The 26769-nt window shown below is 39.9% G+C and overlaps 1 protein-coding gene across 1 annotated transcript; it reads left to right on the forward strand.

Annotated features, from left to right (window-relative positions):
• Nucleotides 1–328: 328 nt before the first annotated feature.
• On the forward strand, nt 329–23564 carry LOC132999346 (protein phosphatase 1 regulatory subunit 1A-like). The gene is made up of 7 exons (XM_061068999.1): nt 329–409; nt 11194–11254; nt 18147–18184; nt 18349–18412; nt 20363–20545; nt 22641–22769; nt 23485–23564. Exons 1-7 carry the CDS (start codon nt 329–331, stop codon nt 23562–23564), a joined length of 636 nt encoding a protein of 211 aa, XP_060924982.1.
• Nucleotides 23565–26769: the final 3205 nt, after the last annotated feature.

A 26769-nucleotide genomic window follows, 5' to 3' on the forward strand; every position in this document is an offset into this window, starting at 1 on the left:
TGCCTCAGTGCTGTGAGCCGGGGAGAGGCAGAGAGGAAGGAGAGTGAAGCCACAGCAGAGGCAGGTGCTGAGGGTAGAGCAGAGAGCAGACATTAGAATAGAAGCACGCTGCCAACAAGCCCAGACAATCAGGGAAAAGTGTGTCAAGAGATAAAACTGAAGAGCAGGAAATTGTCACATTGAAACTTTTTTTCTTCTCCTAAACTGGAGCCCACTCCTTTCCCTGTTTCAGCCAAGCTTCACTGAGCTCTTTACTCTCCTTTTCTCTTGTACGGATCCTCCTCTCCTCCTCTTTGCCCTGTCCTCCTCTCCAGCAGACAGTGCCACCATGGAAACCGGGAGCCCCAGGAAGATACAGTTCACCGTCCCCCTCCTGGACCCCCACCTGGACCCAGAGGCATCTGAACAGGTGAGGAGAGGAGGGGAGGATGTGGGACCTTCTGGCTTTTAAGGCATCAGTGACATCATTAAACATTTAGTGGCATTATTGTGGAAAATATTAAAGAGGATAAACCTGTCACTTAGAGAATATTGGGAAAAAAAACACTGAGAAAGATTTAATTCAGTCATTAAATTCAGCATTTGCAGTTTCTCAGCAACTCAACTGGAATGGAAAAAAAGAAACGCAGTACAAATGATGAATTGCTGCTCCACAGAAACCACATCATCAGTATCTTATTACTCTCACGCACCTAATTAGCAGGCAGCGTGTTTTTAAATGCAGCCCTGCAGTGAAAATGATGAATTTAAGATTGATTTTTTTTCCTGTCGCTGAGTAGCAGGTTGTTAGAGACACACTCAGCAGGGTCGAGACGGAGTGTTGCAGTGCACGGACGCATCTCCAGGGGCTCGGTGTTGTTTTGGGTGTGAGCTACTGTACGGCAGGGAGATACTGACAGAACATGCGTGGTGTCACAAGAGAAACACATCAAACGTCTATCAGCGATGGGATAACTCCTTCACGTTGATCTCAAGCTCTGTAGTAGGTAGCTTGACCACTATCACAGCAGAAGTTTGAAAAGATTAAACAATACAATAAGTAATTGTATCATGTGTTTTTGGATCCTGTAAACCCATCGTCACTCTATGACATAAGATGATATTGGTGGCCGGGTGGGTGCAGTTCATGTGCCTGCGGAGAATACAGTGACAAGACGTGTCCCACTTTCTCAATTTCATAAATATAATATGACCGGGACTGGCCATTCATTATGAATGAGCCTCAAGTAAACTGACTACCCCCGCGTCTATGTCTGCCCCCCCCACTCTCTATCGTTCTCCCTGCTGTTCACTCTTTGCCCCACAGGGACTGAGGAAGTTGGGAGGCCTCGTCTGTGCATGGTGCTCAGTGTGTGCGAGTCTGAGTTTGACCCTGTCAGGACATTTTTGTGGGATGGTTGGGGAGAAGGGACAAGGTTAGTTTCCCATCAAGTAAGAACGTCAAGTAAGTAGCTGTAAAGGGCTATTTAGGTCGTCAACAAAGAAATAAAATTTGGGTGACAATTCTGATGGGAATGATTTTCTGGAGGTTTAAATTGTATTTTTGCTATGTTTGTTAATGTGCGGACAGTAGGGTTGGAAGGCTCAGATATGGAGAATGAATGTTGTTGGTGGGTACATGCATCTGAGCAAGAGGTTAAGTCAAGTGTGAAGGACTTGAGGAACAAACACCTGAGATATAACGTGAATGAAACCTGCAGAAATCATATCAAAAAACCTTTTCATCAATCACATCTCCTCTGCAGACAAGGAGGAAATCACTTGTGCTTAAGTAAAGTAACTTCAATCCCCACAGAAAGGAAAAGAGCTTTAATGCACAAATCATTTTCACATTCTTTGTCATGGTTTATAGTCTTACAATCCAAAAGGCAACCTGTAATATCATTGATTTTGACTGTTCCAGCTATTTGTCCGTTTCTCCTATTTGTCCATTGGCCTGTCGTGACGGTCTATAACGCTCCAGCTCTCAGTGTAACATCACATTTTACTCTGCAGTACCTATAAAAATACTCACACTTAGTGTGGAGGTGGCTCAGTGAGCAGGGAGAGGGGATTGGAGCAGCTGAGACTAGTTGGCCAATAAATCTCCCTGGATTTAAAAGGCAGCAGTGACTACGACACACGTGAGGAAACATAATGTTCAACTAAACATAAATTGTCCTCCTTAAAACCATTTCAGTCTTGTCATGTGTCTTTCCACATGTGTGTCGGCTGCCTTTTAAACCTGGGGATCACTGAGCTAACAGCCCAGCGCTGACTGATCCTCTGGTACAGGTGGAGGTGCTCTCCCAGCCATCTCCATGCCCACACTTAGTTTTCAGGTCCTATGGTTTTACATTGGCTGTAGAATGGCACTCAAATTTATTTGGACACATAACTATTAAAGAAACAGTGTATTCTTCATCAACATTATCTCAGCTACACGTTGGCTGTAGTAACAGTTTTTTTTTACTTACATCAGCTGGAAAAATCATACTCCCTTATGAAACCACATTTAAATCCATTTAGTTTTTGTGTAATCCTTCAGACAAAGAATCCAACTAACCAACTAACTAACCAACCAAAAAAACAAAAAAACAAACAACAAACAAATCAACCTACCTACCAACTACAATGACACTCAACCAATCAGCCCTTTAAATTCAATCAAGTTGCATTAAACTCACACAATTATAGATATCAGTCCGCTAAATATGCCTGATTAAAAAACGAAATCTAGATTCACGAATCACTCTCCTGAGAAATTTGTGAAAATGTCATTAAACGCCAAACATCTCGCAATTAAACAAATGGATGTACATCAAACTTGAATAGGCTGTTTCTTGGACCCTGTCCCATCCTTCCACTAAGTTTCTTTGAAATCCGTTTTTTGCATAATCCTGAGACAAATATACCAACTAACAAACAAACCAATGGACGGTAGACATAATCTCCTTGGCAGAGGTCATAAACGCCAAATACATAGATTTCTACTGACTAACAACAATGAAACACTGTAACATGAAAACAGATCTCTTCAAAGTGATTCAGATCAATAAATAAATCACAGGTGCAGCCGACTGATTCCTTTCAAAACACACATGTCAGGCAAAGCACAAATCTCATTAAGAATGGCTCAGATACATTAAAGTCCCATTAGTGACACAGCATGAACAATAACAAATCCCAGCTAGCTGCCTTAAATATAATGCATCCTTTGTAATTATTATTAATTGCACCCAAAATGTCTCCTGTGAATAAAGGTCAATTGTATTTAGGAGGCACACAGTAAGATGAATGGTAGCTGTTTGTGTAGTAAAGGGGTTTCGATGGATTGTAGTGTACTTTCAGTAAATGTCAGCCGACGCTCCTCAGCCTGTCACGTCAGCAGCTGCAGTCTGGAGGGATGTGAATGCTGCTCTGTGACTGGAGAGATGCTCTTTTTACTGCAGGTTAAATACGTCTGTCATCTCTTTGAAGAGGTTTATACTCCGCAGAGAGAGTTTCAATGGAGGAAAGAAAAACAACTTCAAAACAGATGGGCAGGTGCATCACGTCCTTGCCGATAAAAAACCTTCACGCTCAAGTTGCTTTTTGAAATAACGACTTGAACGAAGAGTTTGACACAATTTTTTGTCTCAGAACGGAAAACAGCAGCATTTATAGCACTCGGAATTCTTTAGATTTTTCTAAAATAAAACCCAATTCTTAGATTTTTTTCAACTAAAGCTAGGGTTGGTAATCCTGGGAAAGCGATGTATGTTGTTTGTATGTGTTCAGTGAGAGAATGGGCAGAATGAGCTCAGGCAGGCGGGTCTGTTAGTGACAGACAGGTACGCCAGCCAATCATTTCGGTCCAAATGGAAATCGTGTTTATTACAGACACCAGTATTTTTTATTTCAGACGACTTCATTTTTTGATGGCTATCTGGATATGAAGAGGATTTTAGGAAATAAGATAAAAGCGGCTGCTTTACTGCTTCACATCAAAACAAATTTATGTATGTGTTACCTTTTTAGTGTTGACACAACAATCATCAAAATGTTCAGCACATGGTCATTTTGAGCATTTCGTAAAAGTGGATCAGTTTTAAAAGTTGCAGCATGAGAGTTGGTTCCTGGCTGCTCACATTGAAATGAGCAGCGTTGGTTTGTTTGACTGTTGTTGTAGTTGTGTTTGCTGTCATATTAGCACTTCACAAATCAATCAGGACTGAGAAAATCAGGATCATAACTTTAATCAAACTAGCAGCGGATGAGCATGAAGGTTGGATTGTCGTATTAATTTGTGTTTGGCTTGGAGCTAATTACGTTGGTGTGTAATTAACCGAGTGAAATTAGGAACGCTCTCTGTACATTGATGCCTCTGGTAAATTTGGTATTTTTGTGGTTGTAGTTGTTCGCTTGTGTCTTCTGATGTGTCTGTGCAGCTCTAGAGCAAATTATCTGTTTGAAAGGTTCAGTTGTAGTTGTGTCTCTCTGTCTGCCTCGTTTGTGTCTGGGTGTCTTCTGTCTCAGATCTTAACCACCTCCAGCCTCGTGTTTAGCTCCTCCCCTTCAACAACACACAGGTCGTTCTTCTATCTGTACACAAAGGAAATTCTGTTTACTTCTTCTACAAAATAAAATCTCAAGAGAGTGTCTCAGCCTCAATGAGCCTGACCAAAGCTTGGCTGATTAGCACCGGGACCCTTTTTGAATTTATTCTGAGATCACTGTTTTATGAATGTGGCACAGAGGGACTTTGACCCATGGTTCAGCAATCCTTGCAGCCTGACACCCCCCAGCATGGTGAATCAGCCTGCGGAGAACTGCACGTCTGTCAGAACAGCCCCCCCGAGGTCAGATCCTCACAGCAGCACACACTCATCCTCTTATCCGCACACAGATACAGAGTGTCCCCCCTTATCACAGCCTCCCGTTAGAGCTCACTCTTCACCTCACAGCACAAACTGACTGTAACTGATAGAGGTTGAGACTTAATGATGTTTATTTCAAACAGAATATACCACATTTTGTACAATATATTAGTAGCATTTTATCCGTTTGAAGTATTTGAAGGAAGAGCTTGACATTTTGTGAATATGATCATTTGCTTTCTTGCAGAGTTAGATGGGTCATACAGATGAGATCAATAAAAATATCAATTTGTTAAATCTAAAGCAAATAGCCTGAAAATAAATCAACTTCGGTGGGAATCACACCAGAATCAAATCTGTACATGGTTCAGCGTATTACAAATGAATGAGTAATAAAAAATAAAGATATAATCTTGTCCTTCATTAAGTGATAAACAGAAAAAATCTGCAGGTTCACTCTTCACACCATTACACCAGGACTGTTTTTTTCTTTCTGGATTGCGTCACATTGCATTGCGGCAAAAATGATGCCAGGTTGAACCCAAAGAGAATCATGCTTTGATGGACTCCCCCTGCAGTTCCCATCAGAACCAATGAGAGGGACTGTTTCTTTTGCAGAGATCTTTTCAGTGTGAATTAATGGTGCTGGTGGACTTTTTCTCGGTAGAGACAGTCTACCTGTATCTCCCTGCTCCTCGTCTTTATGCTAAACTAACTTTCTAGCTCCGGGTAAATAATATGTAGAAGATGAGAGTAGTGTGAGTCTCAATCTCAATCTCAGCAAGGAAGCACAGACTTTTATTTCCCAAAATGAGGAGCCCTCCCTCTACATTAGGTTTTAGGGACTATAGAGTGGTCTGTTAAGTTGACAGGTCCTGTTCACATTTGGTTTTGGTTTTGTCACGACAGACAGATTGTACAATTTTCCGGAAATGAGCAGATAACTTACATTATGTTTAATGCAGCAGTTATATTTTACAGCAAAAACTAGTATTTACATTTCAAATCTCCCTGGATCTATTACAGAGAATAGATTACAGCATGTGTGTTGCATCTTACTCCCCTGCTCTCCATCTGCAGCTGGTCGAGATATTAAATAGAAATAGATACTGAGAATTTAGAAATAGAAATCATACTTTTCCTTCTCACTTGATAGAGAATGAGATTGATGCCTGAGGACGGAAGGAAGAGAATGAGAGGAAAGTGAATTATCAGTGTTCGGAATTCTGTGAATAAGATAATTCTTTCTATTCAGAAGTAAATGAGAGCAAACTGGAGGCGCTGAGGATTTATAATGGCTGAGCTCTGATTTTAGCCCGACAAACGTCAAGATCATATTTCAAATGACAAGATGAAATACGAAGAATCCCATGAATCCTCTGATGAAGTACTGAGCGGTGCTTTGTTCTAAATTCTTCTGATTCCTTGACAGCTCAGTGGTGCCTTGTCCAAACCCATACGAAGGATAAGGGAGGTTTTCTTTTACCTTTTTTTCCAAGAATTCATATCGAATGTCCTTTCTTCATTCTGCGTACTGACCCGTGGAAACACAATGTTTCACTGAAGGTCACGGAGCTGATAACGCAGGGATTACAGAACTATCACGTCATTTCTCAAAGGCAAATCATGGTCAGGAAGAAAAGTCTGTACACGTCAGGATTTTTACCTACTAACCCTATTCCCTCCTTTTTCACCTCAGTTAATTTGTTTGGGTATTTCATGAGAAGCTTACAAGGTCAAGTCTACTTCAAACCATATTACATGAAAAATAGTGTCGTTTTTGTAGTTTTAATATCCAGCAGAAGATAAACATTTGTGGTTTGATGCACCTAATAGTAGTTTTATATCTCCTCTGTCACAAAGCCCTTGCATCAACAGGTTGGTCAGCCAATCAGAAGAAAGGCTCTGACTATTTTCTGAATAACACACTGCCAAGTCTATTGCAGCCTGGTGTAACTTGCTGATTATAACAGGTAAATGGAAATGGGCGATGGTCAATCCTTGCTGAAATGAGCCTGACAGATGGTCAGGGTCTCAGGGTCCGCGGTGTTGCATGGTCCAGTTTGAGTGCAGGAGTGTCAGATCCCACTGCTTCCAGCCCGCTCCCTTTAGATGTAAGTGCCTCCTGGTGGGCCAGTACATTGCCACTGTTAGTAGTCGAGCCCAGCCAGGGAATTCAAGACCATCAGGGAGGTTTGTGTTTGAGCAGCTTGACAGCAAGAGTGGCATTTAGAATTAAAAGCACTCTACCTTCCCGTTGCTGCCAGACTTGATGGAGTTTAATAGGGATTGATGTGGACTGCAGACGAGAGCCCAGCATGTGATGGTAAGGCGAGTGCTGTGAAGGAACATGTAGGAGCAGCATGACGGCGGGTCATTCGGCAAAATGTATGTTGTAAAATATGTTTTGCTCGGATATCAGCTATAGAGAGAGTCATCAAGCAGATTATCCTGTTTTTGGAGCTTTGACTCCAGGCGGTGGATAAAGTTCCCTAACTGTAATTAAGCAAATTTGAATTCCACTCTCACACAGCTGTAATGATACATGGTCTTAATTTTACTCACCAAACACAACGATTGATAAAACAGCACACTTACCACAGCAAGACAAAAGGAATCCAGCGTTTGGTAGAAGAATAGTGTTAAAAAGATTAAAAGCTAAAAAAGAGAAAGAGACTTAACAAGCACAAATACAAGTTTGTAATAGAGGTCAGATAACAATGCAGATTTAGTATTTACATACAAAGTAAGGTAGATGCAATGGAGTTTTGTATTTCCCATCTTTGTCATGTTGAAAGTATTTGTTGTCAGGTGCTTTCTTTGGCTTGAAATAAAGTTTTGTAACAAACAGGATATGCCCACCTTCGGGGTCTGCTGGGAAAATTTGCCTTCTCTTGTCTTGACCTATATTTTCCAGCCGAGGGTATTGTGTGCAATGCCCCCGCGCCTCAAGAATATCAGGCATTGACGGCTTTTCATATCCACCCATCACTATGAAGGCTGTTTTTGTCCGTTTGCTGTGTGGCGTGCCGGAACTGCATTCAAATGGACTGTGGGTTGAAAGGCAGGCATTATGGTTTGAAGGTTGAGTCTGTCCAGTGAGCGGTGGTATTTGTGTGAGCGAAGGATCGGGGGGGGGGGGGTTCTCTGACGAGAATAACAATGACTCTTGGTATAATCAGTTCTACCCAGATGTTGTGCTTGAATGTGGGCCGGCATGATGGAACAAAACCCCCCCCACACACGGCTCAGATATTTGTAAACAGATTTGGAGTAAACACTAGAGTTAGAGTTCATTGACCCATGAATCTAGGAGAGTAAAAACTGACGTATTGATTTGTACAGAGTTTCACCTCAGGACTGTTTATATTCATGAAGGGTTTTCTCGTATAACGTTTTGATGACTGTAGTATTAGTGGCCTCTTACCTCTCTGATATATAACATATACTATGACTGTAGTTACCAGGTGCGGGTTAAAACGTGGGACAAAATATTTTTTAACAAGAAGATTGGTAGATTTTAGTTATTTTGTTAGTGAGATTTTTCAAATGAATTGACTTTTTACGTAACATTATAAGTTAAAGTGATTTCATTGTTAAACCAAAGTTCTCATCACTCGTCTAAATGGATTTCAAAAGTATCTATATTTACCCAAAGTAACAAGATTGAAAAGATCCTGAAGATTATTCTAAGCTGTAAGTGTTGTCAGCATATTCAAAAACAACAGACTGCATGGTTCAAAGCAATCGTATTCAGCTACTGTATTCAAACTGTAAATCACACCTGATATGACAACGCAACATGATCTCCTGTTGTAGGCTCCATAGGTAAGATTCTAATTTCTGTTCAACAAAAAAAAACATTTAAGCTCCATCATGCAACCAGAAAAAGAAAAAATAAGGCATTTATTTTTTGTCTTTGACTTAAAAATCGTATATGTGTTTGGGAGAATCCTTCTGTTTCGTGCCCTGTTCAACCCCTGGATGTTATGAGAAATGTTATGGCAGCTTATTGAAGTTTTTTCGAATTTCATATGTCAAGTCAAAAAATGTTGATAGTGAACGCATCAGTAAAATGTTTGCAGACAGCATTTTAAATATTCCATCTTGCCTTCCAATAACCCCTCGTAGTATTACTGCAGTAAAACACTCACCCAATTAACATAATTTCTAGGACACAGTGTTTTTCAGTTTCCTTCAATGCAGTGATCATGCATTTACATTCTCAGAAAACATGCAGGTGCAGCTACACCTTCAGAATCCTTTTCAGATTTGTGTGCAATTAAGCCACTGAATCACCGTCTTTAAACCCTGCATCCTGGGAATACCTGGATTTATTCGTGGTTATACATGCCAAGAAGCTATTACCATTTGAGACCCTGTGCATGGACGCGGAAAGAGAGAACAGCACAGGTCAGGCAACACTGAATAGTTGACATGCGTCTCAGGATGTGAGTTCAGCAGTTTTCATGGACAAGCGCACAAAGCAGAACCACATCTCCTCTCGCCTGTGCAAGAAAAGAAAAGGCACCGAGTGCTGCTTGTTATTCACGCAGCCTTCCTGTGATCCAACGCTGTGATTCCGAAGATAATGAAGTCTCTTCAAATCTGAATACCCAATTAGACCTTGCTGCTGAAATTCAAGTGACTGCTCGTTTTTCATAACTGCACATTATTGTTAAAGTTGCATAATTATTTCATGTCATTAGTGCCATAGTGTGACTGTGGTGCCATTAGCAGATCAGCTTTCACACCGTGCACGGCTCAAACTTCAGATTTTTCACTCAGGCTGTGTGTGTGCTTCCTGCTATTTTGGTCAATTTCAAGATTTCCCTCTCGAATTATATTGAAAGCCTAAAAGTCAAACCTGCACATGGGGATATTAATCCAATTATTTTAACTTTGAGGATTTTACTTTGAAATCGGTCGTGATAAAGAGGAGTCTCTGTCTCCTATCTTCCCATTATAAAGTCATTTTCACATCACAGCTCAAACTTTTGTTGCTCTCTGTCTTTTCCAAAAACTTTGATCATTAATTTCTCATCTCAAATGTCTAAATTTATCTAAATGATCGACTTCAAATGTCACCTAAAATGCGAGTGTGATGCTTCACTGTGTCGGCTGAAGTAAAACGGCTTTGATTTTTAGTGCAGAAGCAGCATTTAAAAAAGATGGATGGAGAACTGGAGCTCGCACCACTTCTAGTGTTCATCAGCACTTTGTCAGCTCTGTGTAAGGAGTGTATCTATCTGTATGTGTGTGTGTGTGTGTGTTTGAATAATTGCCTGTCTAATTGAATTTCACTATCACAGCCTTTTAGAGTTTATGGAGAAGTAATTTATTTTGTAAACTCTCACATGGAGCAGTTGATTTGTAACATTAGTGGGTCAGAGTGTGCAACCATTATAAAAGTTTGCAAGCAAAATATGACTGTATAATTATTACAGTTTGCAAATATAACACATATTTCTATATAAATAACTTTACTGCATGTTGTTAAATTAACTTACAAGGTTCTTCGGTGAAAAAGTGCTCAACATGGCTGACGTCTTCATATTATTATACAAGAGGAGGAATCTCTGTTTTTCTGTTGGATACCTACAACGCAAATGAAGACATGACAGCAAAACGATCACTATTTATTTGAACTCTTATTTAAAATGGAGGGTAATTTTCCTTGTTGTTAATTTTGATGCCATGCTTTTAATTGAAACCAGGGTCCTGAAATAACACTGGTTTTGCATCATAGCTCTAGTATTTCTACCCACAGAGATTTGAGGTTTGAACACGAACTGCTGAACAGCTCAGTGAATTGTGCTCGTCTTTTCATATACGATCCCAGGACGCTCTACAACTTCTACACTCCACTAATCATGAGCCAAGAAGCAAGTAGGTGGTGGCAGTTTGCCCTGCAGATCTCCCAGCGCAGCAGTGGGAGATGCAGCTCTGCTCACTCACAGCTCAGACGTCTGCAAACTGACTCCCAAACCCAAAATATGGAACACACACTGTGTTATGGGCTGCCAGCGTCACAGGGGACAGTGGATGCTGCTCTGTGTAAAGATAACCATAATCCTGGACCTGACAGAACAGGACTAGAATCCCCTACCGGTCTTGTTTGTAGAATATGCACATTTCAGTGTACGGCTTTGCATTTTTTGGTGCCAATAAACCCCAATGGAGGGTCTGTGTGTAAGTAGAGAAAGAAAATGTTTTGGGGGATTTAGATACTTCAAAACACTGCAAACTTTAATATCTTCCTGGCATGGCAGCAAAACATTTAGAATGCAACCTGTTTTTCTTTGTCCAAGGATTAAAATGACCTCCAGCATGACATTGTTCCACTTTTTTTCAGATCAGACGACGCAGACCCACTCCTGCTACGTTAGTGGCATCCAGCGATCAGTCCTCACCTGGTGAGAAACTGAAACACACACACACACACACAAACACACACACACACACACACACACACACACACACACACACTTTTTATCCCATTGCTCCGAAGAAACTGACATGGCTTAAGAGATATTTGTCACAGAAGTGACAGCATGATAATAGAGGTCTTTAGTTAGTTATTTATTTTTGTCTCAAAAGTAATTTTATTTTCAGTTTAAAATATTGAAGGTGAGGAGCTGTCTCTGTTGAGAACAGAGAGTTCTTGTTTACCTTGGTGTTGCGGCTGCCGGCACGGACACTGACTCCGGTTGTAAATCTGCAAACTGTGTTAATTAATACAAGTGAAATAATTCAGTTGGAACTCTGTGGCTTTGCTTCTCATCTGCTTATTCAAAGATATCTTAAATCTCAAAATAAAAAGATATCCTCAGTGAAGAATCTGCAGCTTTTGTTTAGAGTGTCTCTCTGTGTAAACTGTGAACACTTGAGAAATGCTTCCTGATGTCTGAGATGCACGGGAGGTCAGTTAACAGTTAAATCCTGGTGTCTTGTCTCTAGCCTTGAATAATTAATGACGGTATCCCTGTTGTGATCGCATGTGTGTAACATTACACACATTTCTGGAGAGGTGTGATGTTAGCAGCTGCTCTGAGGAAGAGGAAACACGTGTGGGAGTGAATGACTGAAATCGTATAGAGCGCCTATGCCTGCATCGTCTTCTGACATCTGTTTATCAATTCATCTTGTTTGGTTAGTTTATTGTTTTCATGATTAATTTAGTTTTCTGTCCTGAATTACTTCAGACTTGCATTGCTCTGCTCAGCAGCAGCTCAGAGCGTATTTCTCTGGGTTTACTGCGGGTCATGGGTTGAGTCCAGAATTGATTTAAAGATAATTGGAGTTAAGGGGTCGATTCTGATGCTGAGCTTTGCAGGAACATACCAGGTTTGGAAAACTAGACGAGTGCAAGAGTCTGGAGGGGAAAACGTCTCCCTATTTTGTAAATGTGTTTTAATAATTTTTACATATATTTTATTTATTTATAGCTGTTTACTGGCTTTGATAAGCTTACAAGATATATTATTCAGACCAATACCATTTTTTAAGAGATACTCCCACACACTGTGGATGATCCTCTGAGATTTCATGTTTGAATGTGGAGAAATGTTTATGAGACGGAAATATATTAAAGTCTCAGTCTGCCTGTATGTGGAACGCACATCGAGAACTGTTATTCTTTTTAGCTTCACACTAGACATGCGTACTGCAGTTTTGAACTAGATGCAGTCTGGACATAGGATACGTTTAAAAATCGATAAACCTTCCACTGCTACACAGCGGAGGCTGAGATTCATATCATAAGTGACATTGAAGATCACGACAGTAGCGCGTTTACGACAAGTAACGGACGGCACAGACCAAGAAAACAGTCCATTCCAGGCAGGTAGGTTTAGAACTGACACTAGTTGTAATAACAATAATATTTTAATAAATCAAAATGATTCTTATCCTAATCTTAACCTAACACAAGAACATAGAACTGCACAATAACAAGTTACAGCCACGAATATGTTTCACACACTCATACGCATTTGTATTAGGCCTGATGCTGCATCTCGATCTTATTGTGCATCAAAAGAACAACAACAACATCTGTAAGTGTGTGTGTATGTGTGTGTGTCTCTCATGGGATCTTGCTGATCAAACACAGCAGAGCTCCCCAGAGTTATCCTGCTCTATGAGTCATCCACTGACTCGCTGTGTGTGTAACTCACTGCAGAATTACAGTAAGAGAGGATCAGTTGGGAATACAGGGCAGAACGACTCATTTTCACCTGGTGAGGAAAACAGAGTGTTATTTATACCAGCAGCGACTGCCAGTGACACATATTTTCACAACTTTTCTATCACTAAGACTTCACCTCCTTCATGTTTTTATCTTGAAAACAACAAGACAACAGGTCTTCTAAACAGATAGAATTCTGCTGACTTTGTGTTTGATCCTTTGTGCTTGATGAGTGTCTTTGTGCATGTGCGTATGAGTTAGTGCGCTTGCTTCTGTGTTTGATGCAGTAATTGGACAATGGGCATGTGGAGTTTCTTCGAATCAACTTTCATCTCTGAATGAAAGTGCAGATGAAACACTGAGTAATCCTCCAGATTAGAGACCAGAGGAGAGAAAACAGTAGTGTAGTGGAAAAGGTATATAAACTAGAGGAGACTGTGGGAATGCCGGAGGGGTTATGAGAAAAGAGGATATGTGTAATTGAATAGATTCTAAATGAACTTTTTTTCTTTATTATTATTTTACTTAAAAATATTTTTGCACCTGTAATTTCTAAAAAAATCAGCAAACATATCACAACTTTCCAAATTCACTAAAATTCCCATAGGTCCAAGGTCATGAATACTTGGAGCTCAATTAGCCCCCTAGTGGCCATAAAGGCATGTATGAATATTATCTATAATTTGTATAATAACACTGGTGTTATACACTAATTACATCCACTGTGGCAGAATGCTAAAGTTTCCTAATTAAGCAAAACTTTTGAATACACCCAAGGTTGCTAATCTTGTATTTTGCAAAGTTGCATCATTTAATCTCTGTCCATTGGCACCATTGGGAGAATTCCTACCATGTCTGTGTGCCGTCAAAATATTCCATAAAGTTTTTACCGTCCTCACAGGCAACCAGAACTCATCACAGCCTCGGCTCTAATTGTGACTCTTTCCCGTGATAGGCGGGGAGACTGCAGTCATATCTGATACTCAGGTTCTGTCGGTCTTGGGCAAGAAGTGTGTGCAGCCACTGTTAGTGAACTGAGCTTAATACTTGGGATATGAAAATGAACCCACAGATATTCTGATTAATTTTCATCCATCGCATTTGCCCCGAGATTCTTTTTCAGCCCCCAACCTTAGTTCTAAGTTCAAACTGCGGCAAAAAACACAATCACATTTAAAAAGGCAGCTGCAGACCCATTCTTTATTGTTTTGATTGCTTCTTTTTTTAATTTCGAGCTGACAAGGCACATGAAAAGCATCATAACCTCCCACCAATTAAAAACAACAATGCATTTGGTCTTGGCAAACATTTATTTGCATATATTGTCAGGGAAAGGAGGGTGGTAATTATTGTAATCAGCCGGCATTGACAGACAGAAATATTTGGAGAACAATGCATTGTATATTGGAGGAGAACTGTGTGTGTCCATGTCAAGTTTATTATTAGATTGGATTCCATCTCATGCTGGTTTGCACCTCGCACTGTGTCTTTCTTCAAAATGAGAAATGCTGAGTAGGACAGCATGTCATGGAGAGATTTAGACATTGATGAAAAAAAAGGAAAGAGACGAAGGGTTGACAGAGACTAACAGAGGCGAAGACAGTTGTCTAATCAGACTCAGAGACACAATCGGAGAGCGAGACAGTTACAGTGCGAGGATGAGGATGTGCCAGATATGAGGGGGATGGGGAGAACTGTATATGATGATGAGGAAAAGGAGCTGTGCTGGTGCAATGATGGTGTGCCCTTCATCAGACAGAGCCGTGCATTATTTAATGCTCTGCAGATTGCTCTGTCCTGTGCACTGTGAACCCAAACAGCACATCAGAAGACCAACCACAGATCTACAGACAGCCGGGGCGGAGGCCTAAATAATGAGGGAGCAGGGACTGTGTTCGGTGTTGGCCTGATTTGAATCTGCTCTGAAGGGAGAGCTGGGTTTTGGGGAGGATTCATGTCCGCAGTGATTCCTGGAGAGGTACAAACTTCTCTGAGATAAAAAAAAAGAACAACAAAGGAAGAATATTCACACATTCATAAAATCACTTTATTACCTTCTGCTCCAGATGAGGAGTTGCTCCAGCAACAACACTGCTTCTTTATGCCAATTCTCTAATAAAAAGATCCCATAGTGGCTGCTGTCACATGAAATACAAATGGATGAAACTCTAAACAAACTTTCCAAGATGGACTGGACATTTCCAATAACGTTAAAACCCAGGGAAATCCACATTGTTATTCAATTTAACAATTTTAGTCGCTTGTTATTTGCGTTGTATCCGCTTTACCTGGGGCTTTGCTCATATCTGCTATAACTTCCAGGGAAGATGATGTACATCGAAGAAAAAACTTACTGCTAACCAATAACCAGTTAGCTTTTATTTCCTTCCACTGTTTGTCTTGGTCAATTGTAATGGATCACGACCATTCATTGATGTTTGCTCAAGACAACAACTCCCATGATCCCACGCTGCTTCTGGACATCATCAAACTAGATGTTTTGATTGTCGCTGTAGTTTCATATTATTCACTTAAATCAAGTCCGTAATGGAAAGAATCAACCAATCATTTTGGTTGAACATCACCAACAACTATCTTGTTTTACGCAGTAATTCCAAGTCCTAATTTCAACAGATTGTTTATTAAAGTAACAAATAGTGACACAATTTGAATGTATTTACCCTTCTTGAGGAGATAATATCAGTGTTTCAATTCTAGTTTAATTGCACATACGTTGTACGTGAAGGGACAGAACAACAGAAGAAAAACGTTTATTTTTATCCCAATTCTTTTGCCATAACAACTGCAAAAAGAAACCTCATGTGTGTAACCTCATTTGTTTGTCACTTAACTCACAGTTCAGGAGTTTTCTCTACTTTTCTCATTTCTCTTCATCAAATGCAGTGTAGCAACTATAAACTGACAACAGCCATGGCAGGCGGCTAAATTACAGTCAGACGACCCTCTCTGTTCTCATCTGGCTTTGTGTCAGACGCTCAGTCGGCTGGGACTTCATGTGACAGACTCATCACTGCTGAAATGGCTTTTTTTATTGGCGTCTTCTCTCACTATGTCCTGGTTACGCAGACAAATCAATCTGAATATCAGCCGCCAGAAACCCACACGTTATGTTTCTCGACCCAAATGATATTTCAACCATGTCTTCTCCTCAGGCTATAACAGTATCCATCATGTTGCTTGTTCAAATGAGGCCACTGCTGCTCTGTTATCATATATACACTGTTTTAAAATTGACAATAGAACTCAAGTGATAAATGTCGTGTTAAAATGTAAAATCATCAAGACTGAAATGAAAGAATTTTCCATCATATGCTTTGTTCATCTTTTCAAGGTCAAGACAACTTCATCTTCTTTAGGCTGAAGTTTGGTGCTGAAAACGAACAATCACAGTCCATTCGGGACACACAACTATTATCACAAAAAAAAGACACACTAAGTTGCACAACTGTAGTAATGAACAATAGTCATTCATTACATATTCATACACATGCATCTATATCTGGCTTTGTGTCATCATGTAAACCCGTACATGCACATGTATGTTTCAGGTTTTCCTCCCACGAAGAACAACATGAGTGGGCGTTTCAGCAAATACTGCACAACAACATGTTGATGTTCAAGTGACAGAGCCCTCTAGTGGCTGTAGCAAGTATGACGGGAGCAAAGGAGGAAGTAAAGACGGAGTTATACTTGTTAGGGAAGCTCACTGGTGGGATAAAACAAATTTTAGACCGAAACGTTTCAATAACTGTCAATCACCTGTTTATAAATCTGAAGCTTCACCCACTAACTTGAAGGACAGCCCTTGACTGGCCCGTTTCCTGGGATTGATTTGTAACAAAATCCATATCGGCTGATATGAACCTTGTCACAGCTATGGAAGTAACTTGAAATAATACTCTGTTTCAAGCACGGCTGTAAACATGCACAGAGTAAAAATGAATCATTCCGAAAAGAAATCAAACTGTTTTCATAAGACCGCTGGGTTTGTGTTCTCTGCAGAGTAAAGGAGTAAGAGAATGATGAATATAGAAACAAGCACTTCACTGGCATTTTGAACACCCTGGTGAATACTTTTAAGTTGGAATAATATATGCACATGCTCACTGGCACACACACACACACACACACACACACACACACACACACACACACACACACACACACACAGACATACACACACTCAACCCCCCTAGTGCCTTGGGATGCATAGGTTGCCAAGCAACAAGGCGGTGTCCTAGAAAAAGTTCCAAGGCTGGAACATGGTGCTGGATGCAGGTTCAACACATTTACTATTGATCACAGTTAATGGTTTTTACTGTTCTCCAGTCAACTGATTTTTATTCAATTTCAGTGGTTTCCTATGGGACCACAGAGTCCTGTTTCACACACTTCGATCTTACATGTGGTTAATATTGGGACTGCAATGGTGGAATGTTACTGAAGTACTAAAGTACACAAAGTACGTGGTTCCTATGTACTTTTTATCATGATAACAATTATCTAAAACTTTACTGGTTATGTGTAAAATCAAGATTGTGCATTCAAAACACATGAATAGCAATATGATAGAAATGAAACAGACACAAATATACCATAGCTAGTTTTTTAGAAGTTAGTAAGTTATTTATAGGTAAAAATAACAGTTTTGACAGTTCAACAACATTTCACGGCCCCAGCCTGTATGAGGATTTTGTGATTTAAATTTTACGACTCTTCTGGAGTTCAGGAATTTGGGTAAACAGAGCTTGACAGTTCATCAGTACAATAATATCCAGAATCTGTTTTTATTCACAAGTTATATAAAGTAACTCCGCCCACGGTGCTTGGTTAAAAACACTTACTGCAGTGTTTTTCGAGTGTATCAGATGACCATGTGGCTGGAGGTCACCTTGAATCCACTCTGCTCTGCACTGTCTGGACGCAGCGGCTCTCCAGCTCCACTGCTCTGTTCAAACCATCATGAAACCTGCACAGTGTGTGGGCCGAGTGTACTCGGTGCACAACATGTTTGCCTGTAGGTCTGTGTGCACCTTGAATGTCTCATTGTCATCGCTTTGTTGTGTTTAGAACTGAAGTGATTGTTTTCTTTATTGCAGAAATAGATGAAGATCGTCTCCCAAACCAGCTGTACAAGGTAATTTAATCTGTATGTTGTATTTCAGTGAAATAAGATTAAAGAAACCGGATTATATGAGATCTGTTCTTCTTTCTTTTTTTTTAATTAGCTCTACTTCTATTAAAACATGTTCCATCTTGGTGCTCTCTGTCCAGCTGTTAAGCCATGTTGATGTTTTACAGGCCGCCTTGTTGAACTCCCCTCGACAAAGACGAAAAGGGCAAAAGGGAAATCCGACGATGAAAGGTTAGTGTCACTCATCAGTGTTGTCATCGTCCTTAATGTGATGTTGGTATTTTATGTGTGAGCTCACACATTGCAACAGTAAAGCTCTAAGTTCTTGCTGCTCTTTCTCGTAATTTACTTGCTTAATTCTCTTTATTTGCTGCCATAGGGCAAAAATATACGAAAATTAATTAATAAAACATTTGTTCCAGTTAGTCACCACCAAGCATTTTCTGCAAAAGGTTGCCACAGCCTCAGCTACAGTAATGTCCTGTATCTAGTTCTATTGTATTATTTATAGGACTCATGCTGAGTCTTATTCTAAACTCAAACTGTCACCCATATGGCTCACAGGGGTCTGCCGGAGAAGACAAAACACAAAAGGTGATAAGATGAGGCTGGTGCATGTCTTCATCATTTAGATCCCTGCGACTTTACAAGGTCGGGCAGAGAGCTGGTGTTCATGTTTCTACAGCTATAGGGACAAAGTGAATACTGTGTCTGAGCTTTTCAAACCAAACTGATGTTGTAGCTCATTGTGGCGGAATGTGCGTAAGATAAATTCAAGTCAAACACATCGAACATAGGTTATAAAAAAGGCCAACGGCAGCAACTGTTCCCAAAACAGCCCATCTCAGAAGAAAAGAAAAAAGATTCCTGGAAACAAAAGCACAACCTCTTAAACCACCAGGGAGAACATGTGAGAAACAAGATGTAATGTAAAAAAAGGAGCTTACTGAGTTTGCACAAGCTGTTCACTGAGTGGGGAAAAGGAAAATTACAAAAGGTACACAATGTTGTAGCAGTTAATTCAGACATTGTATCACCAAAATAGAATCAATACATGTAGTAAATTTACCAATACAAAAGTAATAAACGTTTAGTTGGTCACTTTTAACAGTATCTTTTCACAGCAGTAGGATTTATCACAGAAAGCAAAAACTGAATAAATGTACACGTAGTCAGGTAAGAATTATTTTAAAACAGACTATTAAAATGTCCACCTATCCTATAATAGGATGTTATGTCTAATTTCCCGTCTCCAAATTGCTCCTCGAGATCAAATGTCAGCGAAATTGAATTTGATTGGTGAGCCCAATAGGCAATTGATGAAAGTGTGTTCTACCTCCAGGGGGCCTATGTCAACCTTGGATCCAATCAGGGCTGCACTTGTCTCAGCAAGGACTCATTATCTCGTGTTTTCTGACCAGATCTCAGATGTTTTTGTTGCTAAAAGCAGAACCGAGGCGGACAAAATACATACAAAGCCTGAGAAATGTTCCAGCACCTGACATTTCTCTAGGTTGTTTCCTTTTCTCGTCATAGTAAAGCAGCTCCAAACCTATTTACACGAAAGTAAATTAATTCATGTTTTGTATGTAGCCTGTTTCTAACAAAGAAAGGAAAGCAGGGGAACAACAATCAGAAGATAAATGAAATGTGTAGCTCCAAGATGGTTATTCTTCAATAAGTTTCACATATAAACAGCTTTAAGTGTGATGAGTCACTGTTTGGAGGAAACTCGAGCGATAGATTCCCACTAGAGGGGATTAAAAGTGATAAATGGTGGTAGAAAAAGAAGATTAAAATAATCTGCAAACTTGGATGCATCTTTACGTAACTCCCCCTAATCAGTGCAGGTTGTTAATTTAATCTTGTTGGTTTATTTAAAAGGCTTAACCTATGATATCCGTCTGAAGTGATGGATTTCTCAGTAAATCACCACCTTCAGAATCTTCTTCCTTCAACCTCTCTTTACTAAATGTAGTTCATAACTCCTTTTCTCTCCCAATCGCTCCCTTCATCTTACACCATGTTATTTTTCTTGCTCTTTCTCCTTCTCCCCAATGATGCTTCATATACCTTCTAGTTTACCTTCACTGTTCCTCCCCGCTCTCATCCTCTCTCTCTCACACCCAGTTAACCCTTTATATCCCCCTACCTCTCCAATCTCCACCTGCTTCCTCTCAGAGCTGCAATTCATGGTGGAGCACCACCTGTACAGGCAGTCGCAGGGAGCCGGAGACGAGTGCTCCTCGGAGAGCTGCCTATCAGACCGGCCCAGTCCCGACTCCATGCCCGCCGAGGAGGAGCTCCCGCACGACAACGACTCCACTTCGGAGGCCTTTGAGAAACTGCGCTGCCAAATGGAGGGTATGTTTGAAGACAGTGAGTAAGTTGATTTAATTTGCATGCTTGCAGCGTTGCAGTCGCCTCACAAACCTCCTTGAAACTCTACCACAGACTTTGGCACAGAGAAAACCAAGTTAGCCAACTGTGTGTATGCAACTCTTTGAATGGCTCTTCAGCAGTAAATGTCTCCTGCTCTCCTCTTAGTTATACTCGTTATACTCACAAATTCTCACGAGAACTGCAGCAGTAACTAGTAGGGAGGAGAAGAGGGGACATTTAGGCTACACAATGGTGAAAATTCGAATAATTCCAACAAGTCAAATTTGAATGTCAAGGCTAACTAACACTTTGATGGCACATTTTCATTAATTGGTGAGCTGTCCCTTTAATAAATGCGGAAAGAGGGCCAAAAGGCATTCTGCCAAAACCGGTCTGGGTCAAGAAAAGGTGCAGAGAAAGGAATGGATGGATGGAAACAACAAGGTATGAGAGTGCTGGACGAACGAAGGACATGAGGAGGTGACTGCTGCCTCTGAAAAATGGATGTTGTGATACCACGAGAATGGGAGAGCAGATGGTGGGATGAGAGCCGAGGGGAGGGAGAGGAGGAAGCTGCAGAGGCATATTAAGGGAGAGGAGTGAATCCAAATAAAGCTTATTAACATGACGTAAGGGTGCGGAATTGAGAGAAAAGAGGATGAAAGTGAAGCGGAGTGATGTAGGAAGCGCGAAATTAGCTGGAGGGGACGTTTGTGCCTGCAATGTGAGGTTGAGAAGAACGAGGGGGAAGAGGCTGAGAGAAACTAAAGCACTGTTCATACCAGGTGTTTACATGTGTCTCGGATGATCTGGTTTCAAGTGGACAGCTCTGATTAGGTCAGTTCAACCCAGGCATCAGCATGTATCTCCACATGGGTCTTGAGTGGCGACTTGTGATCGGATCTCATCTCCCTACTCTATATGCAAATAAACATGCACATATTTTCCATTTGCAGCTAGAATCTGTTTATAGAGTTACTAGCGTATCAGCCGGCAAAAACATGGAGACAAAAAAACATTCCCATTCACTTAAGGTCAATTTAGAGTCTCCAGTTATCCTAAACTAAAGCTGCAGATCTTTGGCCTGTTGGAGGAAACTAGAGTACTCAGAGAAAAACCTTGGAGAAACAGGTAGAACATGCAAACTCCTCATGGAAATAGGTGTCAGCCTATAGTTCCATGCCACCATCACTATAGATCTATGTATCTTGAGCTAGCAGCTTGTCAGGTTAGCTTATCTTAACATGAAGATTGGAAACAGCTTACCTGCTATGTCCGAAGGTACCTTTGCCGTTGACATGAGTGTCAGCATCAACTGCCTGTCAACCACAAAGCAACTCAGCGTATATAATAAAGTGCAGAACTAATCCTCTAATGCAAACACTTGCATTGTTAAAAGGCCTCGGCTCTTACTGCCTCCTCTCTGTGCCAGATACTGCACAGCCTATGACAAAAAGCAGAGGTCAGCTTTTAGACTCCTGCCAAATAATTCACTGTAATAGCGGGTGAGTGGATGGTCACAGAGGGCAGCCCACACTGTTCTCACATTTAGTAATTACCCAGAAGTAATGCATCACGAATGGACAGGGTGCTTTAGCAATAGCACCAGAGTGCAAAAATTACATTAATATTGTTAAGTAATTAAATTTGAATTGATTGGGACACGGATGTAATTAATAAAAAAAATAGGTTACAAGATGAAACCATGTTTGTTAGGATTGCTCTTTTGTTACCAACAAACTTCTGATCAAACTTTAAGTTAAGATGAAAAGAAGAAGGAAGGCGGAGGAAAACAAATCAATGACCATTAACACCAGTCCGTTGGAGTGTGGCTTCAGCCTTTTGAATCCACACGGCAGGAGTAAACAAACACAACTGTAAATGTCACATGGTATCGATCGACATTACTTTCATATCAGAAACATGATTCATGACACACGGTGGAATAGGACGCAACAATAAATATCGACCGAGAGCTTTTAATCCACAGCCTCGTGTGATGAAGAGGACTCATCTCTCTCTGGTTTCAGTCGCTATCATCACCTCGTCCTCTATTTGTCGCTCTTCCCCCCCGCAGAATTCTCCAGGGAGAGTCTATTAGAGGCTGCAGGTGGAGTCGAGTGCCCCCTCTCCATGGAAAAAGAGGATTGTTCCAGCGTGGCCAGTGTAGTAGATCCCTCATCGCAACAAAACAACGCACAAGCAGGTACATCAGAGTCAAAGGAGCCACAGATAGGCAGGAACCTTTTCCTTCTCGCGTCTCTATCGTCTCCTTCATGGCCTTTTCATAGATTTGTTAAACAGTTCAACAGGCTGGGGAAGTTTTCATGCAATCCCTGGCTCATTCACAAACATTTATGAAGAGGTTTTGATCCACACTTCAGAGAGCTCCACCACGGCTGACATACCCTGGGAGGCAGCTACACACAACAGTGGAAAATTGTTTTTTTCTTTGCATGTGGGTGGTGGTGGTGGTGGTGTTGAAATGCAAGTTGAAAATGTAGTGTAAAAATTCTGCTTATACTTTGTCTGTTAGAATCGTCTTTATGGGAAAAGATACAGGAAGAGAGACTGGAAGGAACAAACATTAGATAAGACGTTTTGAGTTTTCGAGCTCCTAAAACCAAGAACTTTGGAAACACTGTTTTTGTCTTGCTTTTTTTGTTATGTAAATATTTATTTTTAAGTACATGTGACATTTATGGATTAAGCTACGATATTCAGCACCTGGTCCATACTGGTTTCTTGAGAACAAAGTAACAGTAAAAACACATATTGCTCTTTCTCTTCCTTTCAGAGAAACAACGGTTACACAATGTATTAAGGGCTGGGCTGCGAGAGTCCATTTTTACTCCCTCATGTCAGCCTCTCTTATCTTGTATTGTCTCTCAGTCTTTTATGTTTCTGTCTATATTTTGCAGGAACAAAAGCTGCAGAATCCAGCGCTAGTCAGCCGACTGAGGAAAAGACAAAGAAATGCAGCCTGGAGAAAGAAAAATAGAGTTTTTCCCCTGGATGACAAAATGCTGCTCAGTCTGCTCAGCCAGCCCAACACAATGACAGAAGATTGTGTGTTGAGATCCACGTGTTAGAAACATCAGGGCATATATACAAAAATCTACAGTCAGGCCTTAGTTACCACCTCGACATCAACAACAAAGGTTTCTTTTTTTATTTTGTGTCAAAAGGGACGATTCCATTCAGTTTCTGTTGCTGTCCTGCACAAGTCTAAAATTAAATCTAGCCTACTGTAATTACTTCTTAATAGATCAGTTTTTACCTGTCTCAGTCACACAGTCATTATTATTCACTACCGCAACTCACATGCTTAACGTCTCCTTTAATGTTCAAAGGCAGAAAATCCTCCATTTGAAATTCTGTCAGGCAGTTTTCCTCATCATGTGCCATGACTTCTGCAAGTTTTGTTCCTAATCTAAGCAATAATAATGAATTTTTACCTCATAAATAACTTGGACTTAAACTATTATTTCGACTTCTACTGATATCATTAAGTTGGATTTCAATGACTGACAGTTTAAATACATATGTTCACAATAATAGCCTGGACATCTGCAAAAGTCTTCTTAAAGTCCAAGTGACAATAACATGCATGTTTATTTTCTGCTACAGCATGTAGACCTGCAACAATTAGGTATTTAATTTATTAGTCCATGAGCAGAGAGTTAATTGTCAAGTATTTTGATAGTTGATATATTTTCTAATAATGAATCGGCTACGAGAATTTTCAGTTTTCTCCAGTATGAATATCTGTTGGTTTTTATCGGTGGTCTACAATAAATGACGGTTTCTCTAGTAGGTAAGCAGGGTTTGTATTAATTTACGTACTTCGGATAAACAAGGACAAGTTTATGTCCAGCGAACAAATTGAATTGTCATTTTTGATGTTTGAACGCTTTAATTAATCTAAATCCTGGTCATAAAACACGTTCCTGCATGACACTTTGACCTTATTTCTAAGATATGGTATCAACCATGTTTCATGTTGATTGGGCAATATTATATCAAACAGCAAAACATTATTTTAAATGACCCGACACGAATTGCAATTACTGATATTCCATATTAATTCTAGTTTTGTATAAACTTCATCACACTGTTTCATTCAATTTTTCTCATCTGTTGTTCCTATCACTCTTTTGGCATCATCATGTAGATTATGTGACAATCCTTCCATAACCTCCACCTCATTATTACTACTTCTGACAAAAGAGTAAAACAAAAGAATAAAACTGAAACAGAAAACTAAAGCCACCCTAGTATTAATGTCACTTAAGCAGATGAATCAGACACAGTACGAGCAGTTGATCAAAGAAAGACCTTTAAACATTCCTGTGCAAGCTTTTAGTTTTTTCTTCTTCAATGTATTTATGGACCATGTAATGTTTGTTCTGTTATTGAATGGTAATTGTGAAATTTACATGAATCAAATCTGGGGAGTTTTTGTTCCAGTTTTACTTGAATAGATCGGTGAATACATCTGTAATCTAAATTTGTTTGATACAATAAAATGTTTAAATTGGTGATTGGGAGTGGTGTTATTCTCTTAAATAATAAATAAATAGTTGTCTTATGTTTCCTGAAAACAAAGTGAACCAGGATCTGCTTTCCTATATTTAAATGTCAAAAACTGGCACCTTGGTAAAAAAATCCATCAGAAAACTTTAACTCAACCGTCAGTGTCAATTAGCTGCGTCTGACATCACTGAACCACTGCTCATGTGTTCAGTTGAGATTCACTTTGGCTTTATCCTAAAAATAGGCACCCTGGCGATAAATAATTTAATGTACTTGGAGCCGGGAGCGTAAAAGACACATTCATTTTTCATAAACAGAACTGTTTTTCACATATATCTTTGGGGACTCTCCAGAAATTGAAACTACTTGTGAAATCTATACAGATATGTATGTTGCCTGCCTTTGGAGGTACCAGTCTGTGTGAGACTGCTCAGTGCTAATCGTTGTTGTGATAGAATGTCGCAGTCATCATTTGATTTATTTCACTTTAGTCTCGTACTTTTTTGTTTGAATCATTAAGAAAAGATGGTAAGTAGCTTTAAGAATTGCATGTTTTGCTGTTTACACACATTAGAGAAGCAATCACGTCTGTTTTGTATCTACATCCTCACTACATATGTGTTAGCGTGAACTGGGGGTTGGGCTTCAATCATGTGAGCTTTGCATGCAAACCTTAGCTCACGCACAGAGAGGTAACAGAGCTGTGTGATTTGCTACGATAAATCCTCAAATACAGAAAAGCTACATTTGTCCTCCTTAAATAAGAAAGAGAAAAATGAACTTCTTTTGGTTTGAAACTGAGGCCTCAGGGCAAACCTTCATTTTGCTCTACAGCTCCACCTGCTGGGAGCGCAGAGAACTGAAGTCAGCTGAGTTTTAAGGGGCACTTTAATTTGACATTTTCATGGTGCATATTTGAATCAAAGGATCATTTAAAAAGCACATTTAAAAGCTATAAATAGAATGATTAGGATCAAGGTTTTGCATAGATATGAAGTGTGACCCATATTAAAGATAAATGTGTAGGATATCTCGACCTCTGTATTAAACTTCATGCACCAGGGACCATCTTTATTATGCTTAGTACTATTTTGTGCAAATATAATCTCCACAATAAACTGCTAAATGCTATTTGAAGAATAATGAATGTGTTTGAGCTACAACAGCATGTATTAAAACGATTTAATTAGCCATTACCCATGTGAATGATGCTTCCACTGCACAGTTATTATTAAGAGTCAAACCTTGCTCCTCTGTAGAGGTCAAGTGTACATTAACAAGACTGGATAATGGGCCATTGGTGGGTACACATCCAGAGAGCAAAGAGAAATTGAGTAATATACAAAATAATAGTTTAAAACCCAAATTTGTATTTTGTTGAATATGATCGACTAAATCTGAGTTTGCCTTCTGTGCAAGAGGCTTTTTACAGCACATCATTATTCGGATAATGTTGTTATTGCCACCACTCAATATTAATCTAATTCAATAATTGTTAAAATTACAGTTTAAATTCAACGATAAGTTTTTTTTGATCTTGCGTTAAAATCCTTGAGTTGTTTCAATGAAAAAGAACAAAAAGAACCCCCCCCCTCCCCATTATGAATCAATACCATCAATACATACGACAAACACTGACATGTTTTCAAGGTTTATTGATGATTGTTGAT

Source organism: Limanda limanda, chromosome 4 (assembly GCF_963576545.1).
Source record: "Limanda limanda chromosome 4, fLimLim1.1, whole genome shotgun sequence".
NCBI classification, from domain to species: Eukaryota; Metazoa; Chordata; class Actinopteri; order Pleuronectiformes; family Pleuronectidae; genus Limanda; species Limanda limanda.